At 40.9% G+C, this 16,599-nt stretch overlaps 1 protein-coding gene across 2 annotated transcripts in view; it reads right to left on the bottom strand.

Annotated features, from left to right (window-relative positions):
- GLG1 (golgi glycoprotein 1) overlaps positions 1-16,599 on the bottom strand; it is a 152,666-nt gene that overhangs the window by 14,108 nt on the left and 121,959 nt on the right. For both annotated transcript variants that reach the window (XM_068529176.1, XM_068529175.1), the window contains exons 11-18: positions 15,750-15,903; positions 13,805-13,942; positions 11,523-11,609; positions 9,427-9,489; positions 8,543-8,656; positions 7,616-7,704; positions 6,487-6,604; positions 5,180-5,272 (exon numbers count right to left, since the gene is read on the bottom strand). In XM_068529176.1, coding sequence (XP_068385277.1) covers positions 5,180-5,272; positions 6,487-6,604; positions 7,616-7,704; positions 8,543-8,656; positions 9,427-9,489; positions 11,523-11,609; positions 13,805-13,942; positions 15,750-15,903 — 856 coding nt within the window. The remainder of the gene's footprint in view (positions 1-5,179; positions 5,273-6,486; positions 6,605-7,615; positions 7,705-8,542; positions 8,657-9,426; positions 9,490-11,522; positions 11,610-13,804; positions 13,943-15,749; positions 15,904-16,599) is intronic.

Below are 16,599 nucleotides of genomic sequence, written 5' to 3'. Positions count from 1 at the left end.
AAACTGAGGGGAAAAGGCAACAGAGCAATCAAATGTATATTTAATATCTTCAGAACAACAGAGAAGAAAATAGTAAACAAGAATCAAGAACAGGTAGTTATGAGAAGAACCAATTAGAGATGTTACAAATGAAAAATAAGTGAAGGGGACACGATGGTGGTGTAGAAGGACCTGAGCTCACCTCCACTCGCAAAAACACCAAAATCACAACTAACTGCTGAACAACCATCAAAAAAGACTGGAACCTACCAAAAAGACATTCTACTTCCAAAGACAAGCCACAGTGAGATGGTAGGAGGGGCGCATTAATGATACAATCAAACCCTATACCCACTGGGTGGGCGACCCACAAACTGGAAAATAAGTGTATCACAGAGGTTCTCCCATAGGAGTGAGAGTTCTGAGCCCCACCTCAGGCTCCCCAGCCTGGGGGTCTGGCATCGGGAGGAGGAGCACGCAGACATTTGGCTTTGAAGGCCAGCAGGGCTTGATCGCAGGAATGCCACGGGACTGGGGGAAACAGAAACTCCACTATTGGAGGGCGCACACAAGGTCTTGTGTGCACTAGGACCCAGGGGAAAAAGCAGTGACTTCATAGGAGCCTGGGCCAGACCTACTTGCTGGACTTGGAGGGTCTCCTAGAGAGGCAGGGGGTAGCTGTGGCTCACTGCAGGGACAAGGACATTGGTGGCGGAGATACTGAGCAGTACTCATTGGCGTGAGCTGTCCCGGAGGCCACCATTTTGACACCAAGACATGGCCCCCACCCAACAGCCCTTAGGATCCAGTGCTGGGACGCCTCAGGCCAAACAACCAATGGGGCAGGAACACAGCCCCACCCATCAACAGACAGGCTGCTTAAAGTCTTCCTGAGCCCACAGCCACCTCTAAACACACCCCACTGAGACGGCCCTGCTCACCAGGAAACCTGCACAAGCCTCTTAACCCAGCCTCACCCACCAGGAGGCAGATGCCAGAAGCAAGAGGAACTACAATCCTGAAGCCTCTGGGACCACAAACACAGAAAGTTTGACAAGATGAGATGGCAGAGGAATATGTTCCAGACGAAGGAAAAAAGATTAGACCCCAGAAGAACAACTAAGTAACGTGGAGCTAGGCAATCTACCTGAAAAGAACATTCAGAGTAATGATAGTAAAGATGATCCAAGATCTCGGAAAAACAATGGAGTTACAGACTGAGAAGATACAAGAAATGTTTAACAAAGAGCTAGAAGATATAAAGAAGAAACAAACAGAGATGAACAATATAATAACTGGAATGAAAATACACCAGAAGGAATCAGTAGCAGAATAAATGAGGCAGAAGAACAGATAAGTGAGCTGGAAGACAGAATGGTGGAAATCACTGCTGCAGAACAGAATTAAAAAAAAAAAAATGAAAAGAAATGAGAGTTTAAGAGACCTCTGGGACAACATTAAATGCACCAACATTTGCATTATAAGGGTCCCAGAAGGAGAAGAGAGAGAGAAAGGGCCTGAGAAAATATTTGAAAAGATGATAGCTGAAAACGTCCCTAACATGGGAAAGGAAACAGTCACCCAAGTCCAGGAAATGCAGAGAATTCCAGGCAGGATAAACCCAAGGAGGAACACACTGAGACACATATTAATCAAACTGACAAAAATTAAAGACAAGCAGGAAATATTAAAAGCAAGAAGGGAAAAGCAACAAATAACATACAAGAGAATTCCCATTCCCAACTAATCCAAAGGTTATCAGCTGATTTTTCAGCAGAAATTCTGCAGGCCAGAAGAGACTGGCATGATATATTTAAAGTGATGAAAAGGAAAAACATACAACCAAGAATACTCTACCCAACAAGGCTCTCGTTCAGATTTGATGGAGAAATCAAAAGCTTTCTGGATAAGCAAAAGCTAAGAGAATTCACCACCAAACCAGTTTTACAACAAATGCTAAAGGAACTTCTCTAGGCAGAAAAGAAAAGGCCACAACTAGAAACAAGGAAAATACGAATGGGAAAGCTCACCAGTAAAGGCAAACATACAGTAAAGGTAGGAAATCAACCACAAATACGGTATCAAAACCAGCAGTCGTGAGAAGAGGAGAGTACAAATGCAGGATATTAGAAATGCATTGGAAATTAAGAGACGAGCGACTTAAAGCAATCTTGTGTATATATATAGACTGCTATATCAAACTCTCATGGTAACCACAAACCAAAAATCTACAATAGATATACACACAAAGAAGAAAAAGGAATCCAAACACAACACTAAAGACAGTCATCAAATCACGAGAGAAGAGAACAAAAGAGGAAGGGAAGCAAAAAAACCTACAAAAACTAATCCAAAACAATTAACAAAATGGCAATAAGAACATACATATCGGTAATTACCTTAAATGTAAATGGATTAAATGCTCCAACCAAAAGACATAGACTGGCTGAATGGATACAAAAACAAGACCCATATATATATGCCATCTATAAGAGACCCACTTCAGATCTAGGGACACATACAGACTGAAAGTGAGGGTATGGAAAAAGGTACTCCATGCAAATGGAAATCAAAAGAAAGCTGGAGTAGCAATACTCATATCAGACAAAATAGACTTTAAAGACTATTACAAGAGACAAAGAAGGACACTACGTGATGATCAAGGGATCACTCCAAGAAGATATAACAATTGTAAATATATATGCACCCAATATAGGAGTACCTCAATCTATAAGGCAAACGCTAATAGCCTTAAAAGAACAAATCAACAGTAACACAATAATAGTGGGGTACTTTAACACCGCACTTACATCAATGGACAGACAGAAAATCAATAAGGAAACATAGGCCTTAAATGACACATCAGACCAGATGAACTTAACTTATATTTATAGAGCATTCCATCCAAAGGAGCAGAATGCACATTCTTTTCAAGTGCACATGGAACATTCTTCAGGATAGACCACATGCGGGGCCATAAAGCAAGCCTCGGTAAATTTAAGAAAACTGAAATCATATCAAGCATTTTTTCTGACCACAACACTGTGAGATTAGAAATCAACTACAAGATTAAATAGCATCAGAAAATATAAAGTACATAGGGATCAATCTGACAAAAGATGTAGAAAAACTGTACACCAAAAACTAAAAATCATTGCAGATATAAACCAATAAGAAAACCTAAATAAATGATAATATGAGGGGAAAAACACCTTATCTATAGAGAAAGAGATTTTAGTAGATTGAATTTTGGTTCCCCAAAAGATATGTATAAGTCCTAAACCCGAAGCCGTGAATGTGAATATTTGGGAAAAAAATTCTTTGCAAAAGCAATTAAGTGAGGAATCTCAAAATGAGATCATCCTGAGTTATCTGGATGGGCCCTAAATCTAATGTAAATGCCTTTATAAGTTTATAAGAATAAGAAAATATAAATAATACACAAAGGAGAGACACAGAGGAGAAGGTCATGAGAAGATGGAGGCAGAGACTGGAATCATGCAGCCCCAAGTCAAGGACTGGAACCACCAGAAGATGGAAAAAGCAAGGAAGCATTCTGCCCTGGAGCCTTAGGAAAGAAAGCAGTCTTGCCAATACCTTGATTTCAGACTTCAGGCCTCCAGAACTGTGAAATAATAAATTTGTTTTAAGGCACCCAGTTTGTGGTAATTTGGCAGCTCTACGAAACTAATATACAGATGCAAGAATTACAGTGGACCTCTCATCAGAAACTATGCAGAAAACAGTGTGCAGTGAAATATTTAAAGTACTGAAAGAAAAAAAAATCCAGCAACCTAGAATTCTATATCCAGCAACCTAGAATTCTATATTCAGCAAAACTGTTCTTCAAAAATGAAGATAGACTTTCTCACACAAACAAAAACAGGGAATTCATTGCACATACATGCACCTTGTAAAAAAAAAATGTTAAAAAAGAAGTTCTTTGGGCAGAAGGGAAAATATATAGGTCAAAACCTTGGATCTACATAAAGAAAGGAAGAGCATTAGAGAAGGAAAAAAGTGAAAAAAATGATTTATTTTTCTTATTCTTAATTGATCTGGTAACTGCCTAATAACAATGTACTGGGTGATCATAGCATATGCATAAAAAATGAATAACAGCAATGTCACAAGAGATGGGTGGAAGGAATTGGGAATGCTCTCTAATAAAATACATACACTATATGAGGAAAAAAAAAAAAAAAGAAATGAAAAATAAAACCCAACTGGTAGTCTCTCTAAAGAGCAGAATGGAAAGTGCTAAAGGATAAATTATGAAGCTGGGAAACAGAACTGAAAAATTACCTCAGTGTAGTACAGAGAGATGAAGAAATGAAAAGCATAAAAGAAAAAGTGAGAGGCATGGAGGACAGATTCAGATGTTCCAAATGTCTAACAGGAGTTCCAGAAGGAAGGAAAAGGAAGGCAATATTTCAAAGGTTTGAGAATTTCCTAGAACTGAAGTAAGACATGAATTCTGAGACTGAATGAGCCAACCAGGATAATGAAAACAAAAACCATATCTAATTATATCACAGTGAAATTACAGATCATTAAAGATAAAGAGAAAACTCAAGAGGTAGATTAACTACACAGAAATGAGAATCAGATTGACATCAGACTTTGCATCACCAACAGCAGATACTAGAGGACAACAAAGCCATATCTCAAAGGCTAAAGCACCTGGCAATGCCCTGAACTAGAAGAGGTAGATGAGTCAATGGAAGAACATTAAAAATAAAAACAAAAACACACTTGATTGCATTTCATTTCTGATGATTCTGGGTAGGGTCCTGTTCTGTGAATTAAGGGAAAAAAACCTCCCATGATGGTTCTTATGTGACCTCTAGTTAAGAACTTCTGTGCAATGGGATCATGTGAGGGAATAATTAATTTTGGAGGTGCAGAGTGTTGGGAAAGCTACAGGGAGGAGGAGGCATTTGAAGGATAATTAGGAGTTTACTAGGCAGACAAGGCCAGGGAGGACAAGGTAACCTGAAAGAGGGAAGAGAATAGGTGACAAAGAGGAATGAAGGTGAGCAAAAGTAGTCTGTTTGGGAAAAGCAGCCTGGTGTAGCTTAAGAAGGGATGATCAGGCTGGATAGGATGTGATGGGGCCTATCTCACCAGCACAGAATTAATTATTAAAAAGGTACCTTCACATTACCTTTACAATTAAAAAATAAAAACAAAAAGTTACCTGAGCATTGCCATATTGCACAGTGGAACAGTGGTTCTTGATGTCACTCTTGCAGGCTTCATACAGATCTGGTTCCAGACGGATGTCCTCTGTCTGTATGAGGGGGAACCAGCATGGAAAAGTGAGCTTACTCTAAGCTGGAGAGATCAAATGTTCTACATATTTATTTGTTGATTGGATCTTGTCTGGTGGCCATAACTTCTACACAGCCAAGGGCAGCAGTGTGGTCACTGCAGTAAACGGAGAAGTAGGATTGGGTTTCAGTTCTGCCACTACCTAGCTACAAGGCCTTGGCCTTTGTTTCCAAAATGAAATGCTACCATCTACTCTGACCCCTTCACAGGACTGCTGTGCGATGAAATAAGATAGTATGATGTGGAAACCACTTTGAAAGCTAAAACCATTATACAGATGTAGGACTCTACTTTTATTATTATTATTATTTTACTGAAAGAGCCAGGTTCAAATCTGAAGACCCAAAGTTTCTATTATAGAAGTATCTTTAGGCCAGTTCCACTTAACATAATTATCACAGAATCACTACCTCCGTATGTGAAAATCTGGTACTGCAACTTTGGGGATATTAATAATACCTGGTGTCCATTACTAGTTTTTGCTTAGACTGAGGTGAAGTAAGTATGATTCACAATACAAAACATATTAAAATATATTTTTAGCTGTCTTAATGTGGCTTGGGCTTATCCTCAAAAGTACAGTGAAAAGAAGTGTCCTCTCATAGTGCACACTGTGGGTGGCTTCCCAACATCCACCTCACCTTATCAGTAAGCTCATCAGTGAGCACATCCCCTGATGGGGGATGGGGCACAGATCTCAAACTGACACAATCAAATTGAGGAGAGGGACCTTTATTTCGTGCTGGGGGCAGTTTTCCCTTGTTTCTATTTTCCTGCTGGAGAGGAATATTGCAACAGGTGGCCCAGTTGTTGCAGGCAGCCATTGTGCGGCCATGAGGGAAACCAGCCATAACAATGAAGCTGGTGTCCAAGGCAGCAGACTGGAGAGGGAGAGACCCTCGATCCTCGAGGACATTACTGATGCAATGACTACATCACATGCTTACAGCTTGTCTTACAGCTGGACTTCCAGTTATGTGTGGTAAAAAAATACTTTATCATTGAAAAAAAGGGAAACAAGAAGCTGTCCTATGGTAAAATTTTAGCACGCAGCTCCAAGTCTTAACCATCACGCTTGTGGCTAAAATCTTTCAGTTTGCCTTCACCCTTCACCTAACTCTCTAAGCCCTGCCCTGTGGTTTCTGGACCAGAGGTTGTGCTCTGCGGCGTTACCATCTCCAGCTCCTCCACCCGCAGCTGCTTGCGGCACTTCAGGGACACCCTGTGTTCCTTGGCTTCCTGGAGAGTGTCGTTGCGCACGGTGGTGCTTAGGCAGATCACCACGTCCACCCTGCCAAGGAAAGAAGAGGCCTGAGACTGGCTGGAGCCGCACAAAGGCAGATGGCCGAGAACTGGGCTGGGGCAGGGGCCACACCATCCCCCCAGAACCCAGGAACCCCTTTACCATGTTTTTGAATGCCATTCCTGTAAGCCTCACTGTGTTTTCAGAGAGCTAAAACCAGCCATTTGTCTGTATATGTCACAAAAGTTGGGCCACAGCTCAGATGCTGACAACATTCCTGGCTGGTGGGGAGGCCAGAGAGGGGACATGTGTGCAAGGACAGTTCAACACTGGTTTTGATGAAAACATGTGACCAGAGAGGAATGCTACTCTACTCTTAACTCTGGGCAGTGTCTTTGATATACTGAGAAAATCATTCCTGAAAAGTACAGAAATCTAAGCAAACACAGGAACTTGGTTTATATGAGGGGAAGTGTGTTCTAGAAATGCACCTTTGCAAAGAGCAGCATGGAAGAATTTGGGCAGCCATGCTATAAAAGCTCATCACTCTCCTCATTAACACCTAATTCTTAAATGAATACAGCTTTTGTTCTTTACTACATCTCTAACTCAGTGAAAGCCTCTGCTGCTTCCCTGAAGACGGAAGGCAAGGAAGCATTCTGCCTGTTCCGATGGAATGATGTTCTGAGGAACATCGATAGAATGATGTTCCGAGGAAATCAGTTAACCTCATATTCACACTGCAAGGTGCTCCTCTAAGTACACAATCTGTATGTGCTTCATCAGTTAGATAGCCTGAATCTGGAAAAATTAAAAATGCTCCTTTAGGACATAGGCTCTCCATATCAGAACTACCACCACCAGGTGTGGCTCTAGGCTGCTATGAAGAGGATATATCTAGACAATCCAAGTGTTTGTCCATACTACCAAAGGAGGGTGCAGGAGGCCTGCAGGGCTAATCCTGTCAGATAGCACCAGGCCACCTGACATCTTGGATACTCATTCAGTAGCTAAGAGGGACTTTAGGGAAGCAGAATGAATCAGTTAAAAGCTACGTACTTCTTCTTTATGTTGGGACAAAGTTTCAACACGTCCTCTTTGCAGGCCATTTTAAACTTGTAAGAGAACCGAAAATCCTTCATCTGCACCTAAAAAAGATGATGAAAAAGAAAATCAGAAGCTCTGTGACAAGGTCTAATCAGCAGCGCTGGGTGTAAGTGTGTTCATATACCGTTTGCAGCGGCTAGCTTTCCAGGCCTGCGCAACTCTGTCTCTCTGACTTCATGACCTGCTAAGCTCCCCACGGCATCTTTTGCTCTGGGCACGCCAGCTTCGAGTCACACACAGGCTGTGACTCTTCCCCCAGATCTTCCCATGGTTTGCTCCCTCACTTTTCTTGACGCTTCTATTCAAATACCTCCTTCTCAAGTCCCTTTTCTCCATCACCCTGCAGGCCTTACACTGCTTTATTTTTCCTCACAGGCTCACCTGAAACTCTATATTTATTTGTAAATGTATTTTTGCATCTTTCTTTCACAAGAATGTAAACAAGTCGACAAGGGCAGGATTTGTCGGTCCCCCCCTGTCTCCCAGTGCCCACAGTCCAGAGGCCCTCAGTACCATTTGGGGAAGGCAGTCAGGGAGGCTAGGTGCCCCAAGAAGAGGTCAATTTTACATAGATGACTGGATTTCACCCTTCTAGGAAGGAAGTGCTTGCTTTATCAGAAATACTTCCTTTAGACATGTGGTAACTATGAAGACTATGGTCTAACCTTCTTATTCAAATGCCAGACCTGGGTAGTATGATTTAAAAGAAAAAAAGGCTTAGATTCTAGTGTACTGATACACATTTGGGCTGCTGCACTGAACAGATATTTGGAAAAAATGATTTTTCACAGAAGAGGTGCTCTGATGTTCTGAAAGAGGAAGGGATTCAGTAACCATCCAAGCAGTCAAGACAAGAAGGATGTGCCAGGTGTTACTGACCAGCTGGAAGTGGGTGACTCCAATGGCGCACTTCTCATTCATATCCTTCTGGTGTTTGTTCTGTATGAGACACTCCATCAAGTCTCCAGAGTCTATCTGGTTATCTGCTACATCCTGGGGAAGGTAGTGCACATTTACACTTCATTTGTAACCATCAGTGAACAAAGCCTGCACCCCAGCCCATAAAAAAAATGCAAACGAGATTGATTCTAGAGCCTTTACAAATAAGACACATCACAAATTATGTCAAAATAAGTCTGAGACATTACAAAGGATCAACACTCAGGGGAATACAATTTACGTAGCAAGTTGCCCTCCCTGCGTGAAGCTCCAACAAGAACATGTACTGTGCAGGTCTTTTAACTCTTTTCCTTATATGATGCTGGCAGCTGGCTTTAGGGATAACATCTAACATTGTCTGCTGATTGTCAGATCCTTATGGTTCCTGGGTGTGTTTCACTCCCACAATTTAGGTAGTTCAGTAAGTGACTAAAAGTAATAAAGTAACGGAATTCCCTCAACATCAGGTACAAGGAGAGAGCTGGAAGGGGAAACCACATTATTGTTAACAAATCCCAGCTGTATGTATCAGAAGCAATTCAGCCCTACTAATGGGGCTTCCCCCTCCCCTCTTTCCTTACAAAGGGCATCTCAGCAAGTGCTGTTAACCAACGATCTGGTCACCTATGCGGGGTAAGCAAATAAGGTTTCCCAGGATGGTGGCCCCTCTTGATGTTTACATTTTCAACTTTAACTGGTGAAAGTTGGTTATCACTTAGGAGCAATGTGAGCTGAAGACAGAGATGAGTTCAATACACGTGGGGGCCAGAGCCCCAGTGAAATTGGTTCTGTTTCTAACCCTTGTTCCTCTAGACATCACTTACGTGGCAAAAGTTCTGAATTATGGGCTCGCAGGCTCTCATCAGCAAGGCTTCTATTTGAATATCCTGCAGAAGATTAAAATATCAGTAATTCTGCTTTAGAAAGAGCCAGGGGTGGGGGAGGAGCAGTTTCTTTCTCTGAATCAGCATCATCTGATGGGTAAATAATCCAATATGTACATTTGGAAACTATTCCAGTATTTCGGTTAGATGGCCCCAGCACAGACAGAACAGCAGTTCTATGCTACTCCTCTAACGCTCCTTCATTATACTTTGAAAGGCAAGTTTTCTAGAGGCAGATTCCCCTCGTGCTTGAGCAAGAGAGAAGATAGAAGTAAGAACTGTGGGGAGAAAAAAACATTTAAAAATAATATTAGAGGGGGCTTCCCTGGTGGCGCAGTGGTTGAGAATCTGCCTGCCAATGCAGGGGACATGGGTTCGAGCCCTGGTCTGGGAGGATCCCACATGCCGCGGAGCAACTAGGCCCGTGAGCCACAACTACTGAGCCTGCGCGTCTGGAGCCTGTGCTCCGCAACAAGAGAGGCCGCAATAATGAGAGGCCCGCGCACAGAAACGAAGACCCAACACAGCCATAAATAAATAAATAATTTTTTAAAAAAAGTCTATAAGAGGACTTAACCCACAGTCTCCCTCCCTTCTCCGTCTAAAAATAATAATAATAATAATAATAATATTAACTCTACCCCAACAAAAAATAAATAAAATAAAATAAAAAAATAAACATAAAAATAATATTAGAGTATGTAAAGCCTTTGGAATTTTTCCCCAAAGCTAAGCAGTTCAAAATGAAAACAGGAGTAACTGACATCTATCATCCTGTCCTCGAACCAGACGACAAACTACTACCTCTCGGGAACACACGCCAACTGCCTTCAAGCAGAGTAACTGCTGTGCAGCATCAGCTGCTGAAACAACATCCTCCTTTAAAGAGTTACACACCCCAGAACATCCTCATCAGCCCTCAAGGACAATGAGAATGAGACATGAGGTGACACAAGATAAAAGAAGGCAATGCATTTTTGAAAAATAGAAAGAAAAAAGAGACCCTAAGAAATGTAATTTTATGTATTGCCAATTTTGACAACTTAAATAGCTCTAAAAGGCTTATAAAAAAAATAGCTATTCCCTGTTTCCCTGATTTCTGGCCCTACAAGACAATTCTCACATTTTAACTGCCCCCCCCCCAATACTCTCTGTATTTCGAATAGTATGCCTATGCTTATGAGGTTTCTTTTTAATCTCATTTTTTGTACTTTAGTGAGTTTTAGGATGGAACAGGGATAAACATGGAATAATATTCAATCTTCCATGTTTAACTGCAAATTCCAGGCTTTTATTTTATTTCAGTGGACACACAAACATTACCAAATGGGGACTTCCCTGGTGGCACGGTGGTTAAGAATCTGCCTGCCAATGGGAGGGAACACGGGTTCAATCCATGCCGCGGAGCAACTAAGCCCGTGAGCCACAACTACTGAGCCTGTGCTCCAGAGACCGCGAGCTACAACTACTGAGCCTGCACGCCTAGAGCCCGTGCTCCACAACAAGAGAAGCCACCACAATGTGAAGCCTGCGCACCACAACCAAGAGTAGCCCCTGCTCGCCTCAATTAGAGAAAGCCCACACGCAGCAAAGAAGACCCAATGCAGCCAAAAATAAATAAATAAATAAATTAGTTTAAAAAACAAAACAAAAAAACATTACCAAATGACCTAATTGAAAGAGCTAAGGATGACAGAATAGGAATGCTTGGACTATTCTTGAATGTGATTAAGGGATTTGAAGTATGGCTGTTATCTTTTCTTAAAGGGGGAAAAAAGATTGGTCTCGTCACTGTGATAATTCTAATTTATGAAGAAAACCGAAGGGCTAAAATGCAGTGTTTAGCTACAGAAATGAGGAAAGGGGTTCAAGAAGCATCACGATATTCTTCTTTCAAAAGCAAACAGAGAATCTGACAAGGTTTCTTTTGTTCTACAGGGAATCTGAACTCTCAAGAGTCTCGAAACAAAAGAACGAAGAAGAAAAGAAAGGCTGCTGACAGGGCACTCTCCTTCCATGAGCTGCAAACTGCTTACCTCGGATTCTAACTCGGTGAGGTTGCCGACTATGTCTCTGCACTCTACAGCCAAGTCATCAAGATGATCCTGGAGGCATTCAAGCTCCTGCAAATAAAAAGGCACTCTCTTAGCATTTGTCAATTATATAAATAATCAAGGGTAGATGAGATACCAGTGTCCACTTCCTTTTCAGTGGTCTTCCTTTTCTTTTCTTTTAAACAACTTCACTGAACAGAATGCTAGAGCTTTATTTGAGTCCCCAAACTGGGATTTTTGAAAAGATAATTATTTGATGTATCAGGGTGGTTAAGAGGGTCAAGGGGGTACAACAGCCATGCAAATCCTCCAGAAGGCCAAACTGATAAGTGCAACAAGAATCAATGTTCAGGTGTCCTCAGAGTCTAAAAATCTTATCAGGCCTTTACTCCATTCTGTCAACACCCTACTAACCTGCATTTTGATAATGATCATTGGACAAAATATTCACAGTGAAAGATATGGCATATTCTACGACTCTTCGTGGGCAAGTAGGTTGGGACCCAGTTTCAGGGTCTGAAACACGGTAGAGAGCTGATAGCTCCTGCAAATCAAATCTGGGATTCTAACCCTAACCCACATAAAAGGATCCTCTGAGGGTAACTGCAAAACAAGCGAGCACACTAGGGTTTGAGTATCTAAAAGCTATCTCACCTGGGCTTTGGAAACTGAGCTGGAGTTACCTTGTAATATCAGTCTATTGCTATTCCTTTTAGAGACTTAGAGGTTTTAAGTTTTATATTAGCTTACTTTCCCAAAGAACATGAACAGCTATTTCTCAGCAAAGGGTTCTGTTAAAGGATCAAGTTTAACTTACTATTCTGCAAGAATCTCTGTTTCAGAATTAGAATGGGAAGCGAGGAGAAGGATTGTGGGAATTATACAAGACCCAGAAAGGGAGTGTGGAGGGGGGGACCCTAAAGGAAAATGCATACAACTTTTGGAGGAGATAAATGGCTAAGGGAAAAATTCCACTCATGGACTCCTTTCCTAAGTTTAGCTTCACAGTGATGGGCTGTAATGTAGTGCAGCCTTCTCACTGTTACTTTACAGGGGGTATGAAAGGAAACTGTTTCATGGGATTCCATATGACCATATCCCTTGTTTCATTAGACAGAGGCAACAGAAAGCTAAACTATATGGCATTTCCTAACAATAAACTCGACAGAACTGTAGTAGGCCCAGGAAACAGACTGCTGAAAACGATATTCCCAGGCCCAACAGATCTGAGTAGGCATCATGTTGCTTTTAAAAAATATCCAATTCCTGCACATGTGACTTTCATTAGTTTAATCCCAGAGGGTGTTCTGGAGTGGTACAAGTGGAATCCTTCATGCCTCCTTCTAGTATTAATGGGGCTTTAAATAAGTAGCTATTCCTCACTGCATGGTTCCTCTGCCTTGATCTAAAAGACAAGCTACCTTCCCACCTAATTTGCTAGAATGCAACAACATATCTTTTTTTTTTTTTAACTAGGCACAAAATCCTAAGAAACCACTGTAGCATACACATTAATTCTTGGGGCTGCTCCTTCTCTACACTTTCCTGTACAGAGAGGTTATAATAAAATGGAACAAATGCCTGGCTAGGATTAGACCTGAGCTCTAGGTAAGTAAGTCAATACCCTTCATTTCTCTGAGCCTCAATTGTATCAATTACTAAATGGAAAAAATAATTCCATTCCTACATCTCTTCTAGGACTGTCGTAGGGCAAGCATACTATTCATGCATATCAGTATTCCCGTATCGCTGTATATATTTATACTCTGCCTTCCCTCAAAAGGACCTAATGTAGCTTACAAAAATGAGAAAAGAAAAAAAAAAAAAAAGCAAGATAAAATCAATTAAAAATGAGTAAAAAAGAGAAAAGAAAAAGAAAATATGTTAAGGAAAGTGGAATGAAGCCGGTAGTAAGTTAGTACACAAAATGCCTACCACAAAATCTAATACACCTGCTAGAGGCAGGCCATATCTTTGGCTCGAGGCTTTTTAAGAGGCAGCACAAAGAGGGAAAACAATCAATTACAAAACATAATAACTATAACATTAAAACAAACTAACTGCTTAGGAAAAGTACAATTATAAAGACCAAAGAGAACATTTTCCTCAGGATTTCTTATACGAAGAACACTGAATAATATAGCAAATCACACACCTGTGAAGTTGATGGAGATGGATTTTACAGTGTTTGTAGTCTATATAAAATGTTAATCATGAACATTATTATTATTACTACACCATAAATAGGTAGCTTTGTCACCTACCTGTCCAGTCTCTGTTTTTTCACTGCACCATTTCCCCAGATCAATCAGGCACTTATCCTGAAGGGCAGGATCCAGCTTAACGTCCATGGCACGCTGGTGTAGGATCCTCTGGACTTCAGCTCGGCATTCCCGTGAGAGCTACATGAGAAATAATAAGCAAAATACTTCAAAGGTACCAAAACCAAAAGACACTAGATAGAACAAATCCATTGTCAGGAAACTAACAAATAACTTTACAGTTATTTGAACCGAACTTTATACCTCGAATCTCTTCCAGAATAAAAATTAAATGTTCTAGGACGCTTCTAAACACCTTTATCTCTAGGAATGCGATTATAAATACATTTAGCATTTTCTAATATACTGTATGAAACAATATTCTTTTCTCAGAGTATCCTGATAAAGGTGAATTAGGACTGAATCACTATGCTGTACACCTGAAACTAATATAATATTGTAAATCAACTATACTTCAATTAAAAAATGAACTGGATTTGTTCAGATGAGGTAGAGAGTTTTTTGTTTATGAAAATTAATTTGCCACTACTCTATGAATGTAGAGTGGAATGCTGGGTCTGATTCAAGAAAGAATAAACACTTGGGTGAGGAGAACTGAGTTCAAATTTACCTAAACTCGGAACAAGCAGGTGAGAGTTACTTCAGTTCAGAACCAGACTCTTCTAGGTAAGTTAATGAGAATTAGCAGAGGGTCAAACAGATGAAAACTAATATTTTGGGGAGAGTTGTGAGAAAGCTGTCATTGACAGGTACAGTCAGTCTCTCCTCCTAAAAGAGCCAACACATCTGGAGGGAGGTATGGTGGGGATAGAGAGTAACTGCTTAATCGGCATAGGAGTTTCCTTTCGGAGACATGGAAATATTTTGGAAGTAGATAGAGGTGGTGGTTGCACAACTTTGTGAATGTACTAAATGCCACTGAGTTTTTCCTTCTAAAATGATTAACTTTATGTTATGTGACTTTAACCTCGATTTTTAAAAGAAGCCTATTTTTTAAAAGGACAGCATACCAGATTCCAACTCTTTCTTTATTTACAAAGACAAGGAACCTCCTACTATAGTGACTACCAAGATGCTAGGATTTAGGAGCTCCTGTGATTAATGACAGGCTCATTATATGAAGAAAAAAGTAACAACAAATTTCCATATTTTCTTACATAGCAATATAAAAACTGGGTTAATACTGCAGTAACTAAAGTATGACATTTCTTTCTGTCTGAGTCTCCTCATTCTGAACCCTAAACAGTCAGACTTTTGCATTAAGCTCAGAAGGGGTATTTGCAAACATGCCTGTGAAATAATACCATCTATATTTTCTGTAACAAATGCAGGGCTGAAATGCAAAAGAGTATCTCAGAAGGCTTAAAAAGGCCACCCTGGAGAGCAAGCAGCATGCCAGTATGGGACCAGAAGGCAACAAATGTTACCTGAGAGCCAAGCAGACACAAATATCCCAACAAGAGGCAGTACTCAGAGCAGACAAATACCAAGAGAGTGGGGCGTGGAGGGTTGTAGCTCCAACGAGTGTGCTGTCTGAGGGGCCTCAGCAATACATGCATTATGGGCTCTGCTGCCAAGGGCAGAAGCCTAAGAAGCGTTTACACCTTGGCTAAGAGCTTCTAACGGATCTTTAACGCTAAATACAGTTAGGGTAGCGGCATTTGTCTACTTGTGATTTAGATTTTGGTAATTTTAAGAAAAACTGGAAATGTCCCCTCATTTTGTTAAAAACATAAAATCAGATGGAAAGAAGCTGGTAGAACAATTCTATGTACACTCACTGAATGAAGAAGCTTCTAGTAGTGCAGCAACCCCTCCCCGCCAGATATACTAACAAAGTTTTCCTAGGATGATAGGAATCACAACAATTCACAGCAAACGAATTAAATGATGACAGGAAGAAATGAAGTCAACATTGAGTGCATACCCTCCTGCCCTGTTCCTCAGTGCGGTAGGCATGTCGGTATAAGCAAGAGAACACAGCTCCAGGAGGCATAAGTTCACTGGTTTCATTCCAACCGTGGGTGTGGCAAAGACGAGATGCATCTCCCTGGCATTTGCGGTATAAGACAGGGTCCAGCCTATAAGGTTAAGAGTTAAGAGATAACCACTCTTACTATACCTTTCCTCCCAAGACATGCTAAGGGTTTCTGCAAGGTGCTTGTTTGTGTACCCGTTGACAATCACTTCTAGGGTAGTGGAGACAGCAGGTAAGCACAAGTACATTCCTGAATTTTGTTCTTCATGAACACACAGTGGTCAGTCTGTAGAAGTTTGTTAATCCTTAATATAGAAGATTTAAGTTCTGCCTCAAAGGTGGTATCTTCGCAACGTAAGGCACACAGCATTACAATAACAGACTCAGCATTAACGTGCCCTAGCTGAAATGAGACAAGGGTTGTAGCAATCACCAGGCAACTCACAACTTTTACTCAGTACTTCTGTGAGTAAAAGTCAATCTCACCTGATACACTAGGTTCATTAAGATCAGGAAAGGACAAGATACACAGTCTCCTCAAGTTCTTTTCTAGTAAAACTGTTCCACTTCTTCTTCCCATGCAAGGTAAGGCAGTTATATTTTTAGTTTACCTGAACATGCTTATCAATTAAAAAAACTTGACACTTAACTTTGACTCTGGAGACAGTGGATTAGGTGATGAGCCCCCTGCCTCTCCAGATCAGACCGATGGATGCTTCATTCTGTCTGCATTATATTATCAACTTTGGGGGAGGGCTGCTTAATGGGAGGAAGAAGGCTAATATTTAAGGAGCTTTAA

The sequence above is a fragment of the Eschrichtius robustus genome, chromosome 19, assembly GCF_028021215.1.
Source record: "Eschrichtius robustus isolate mEscRob2 chromosome 19, mEscRob2.pri, whole genome shotgun sequence".
Taxonomy (NCBI): domain Eukaryota; kingdom Metazoa; phylum Chordata; class Mammalia; order Artiodactyla; family Eschrichtiidae; genus Eschrichtius; species Eschrichtius robustus.
This window is presented reverse-complemented; position numbering and strand designations above follow the sequence as displayed.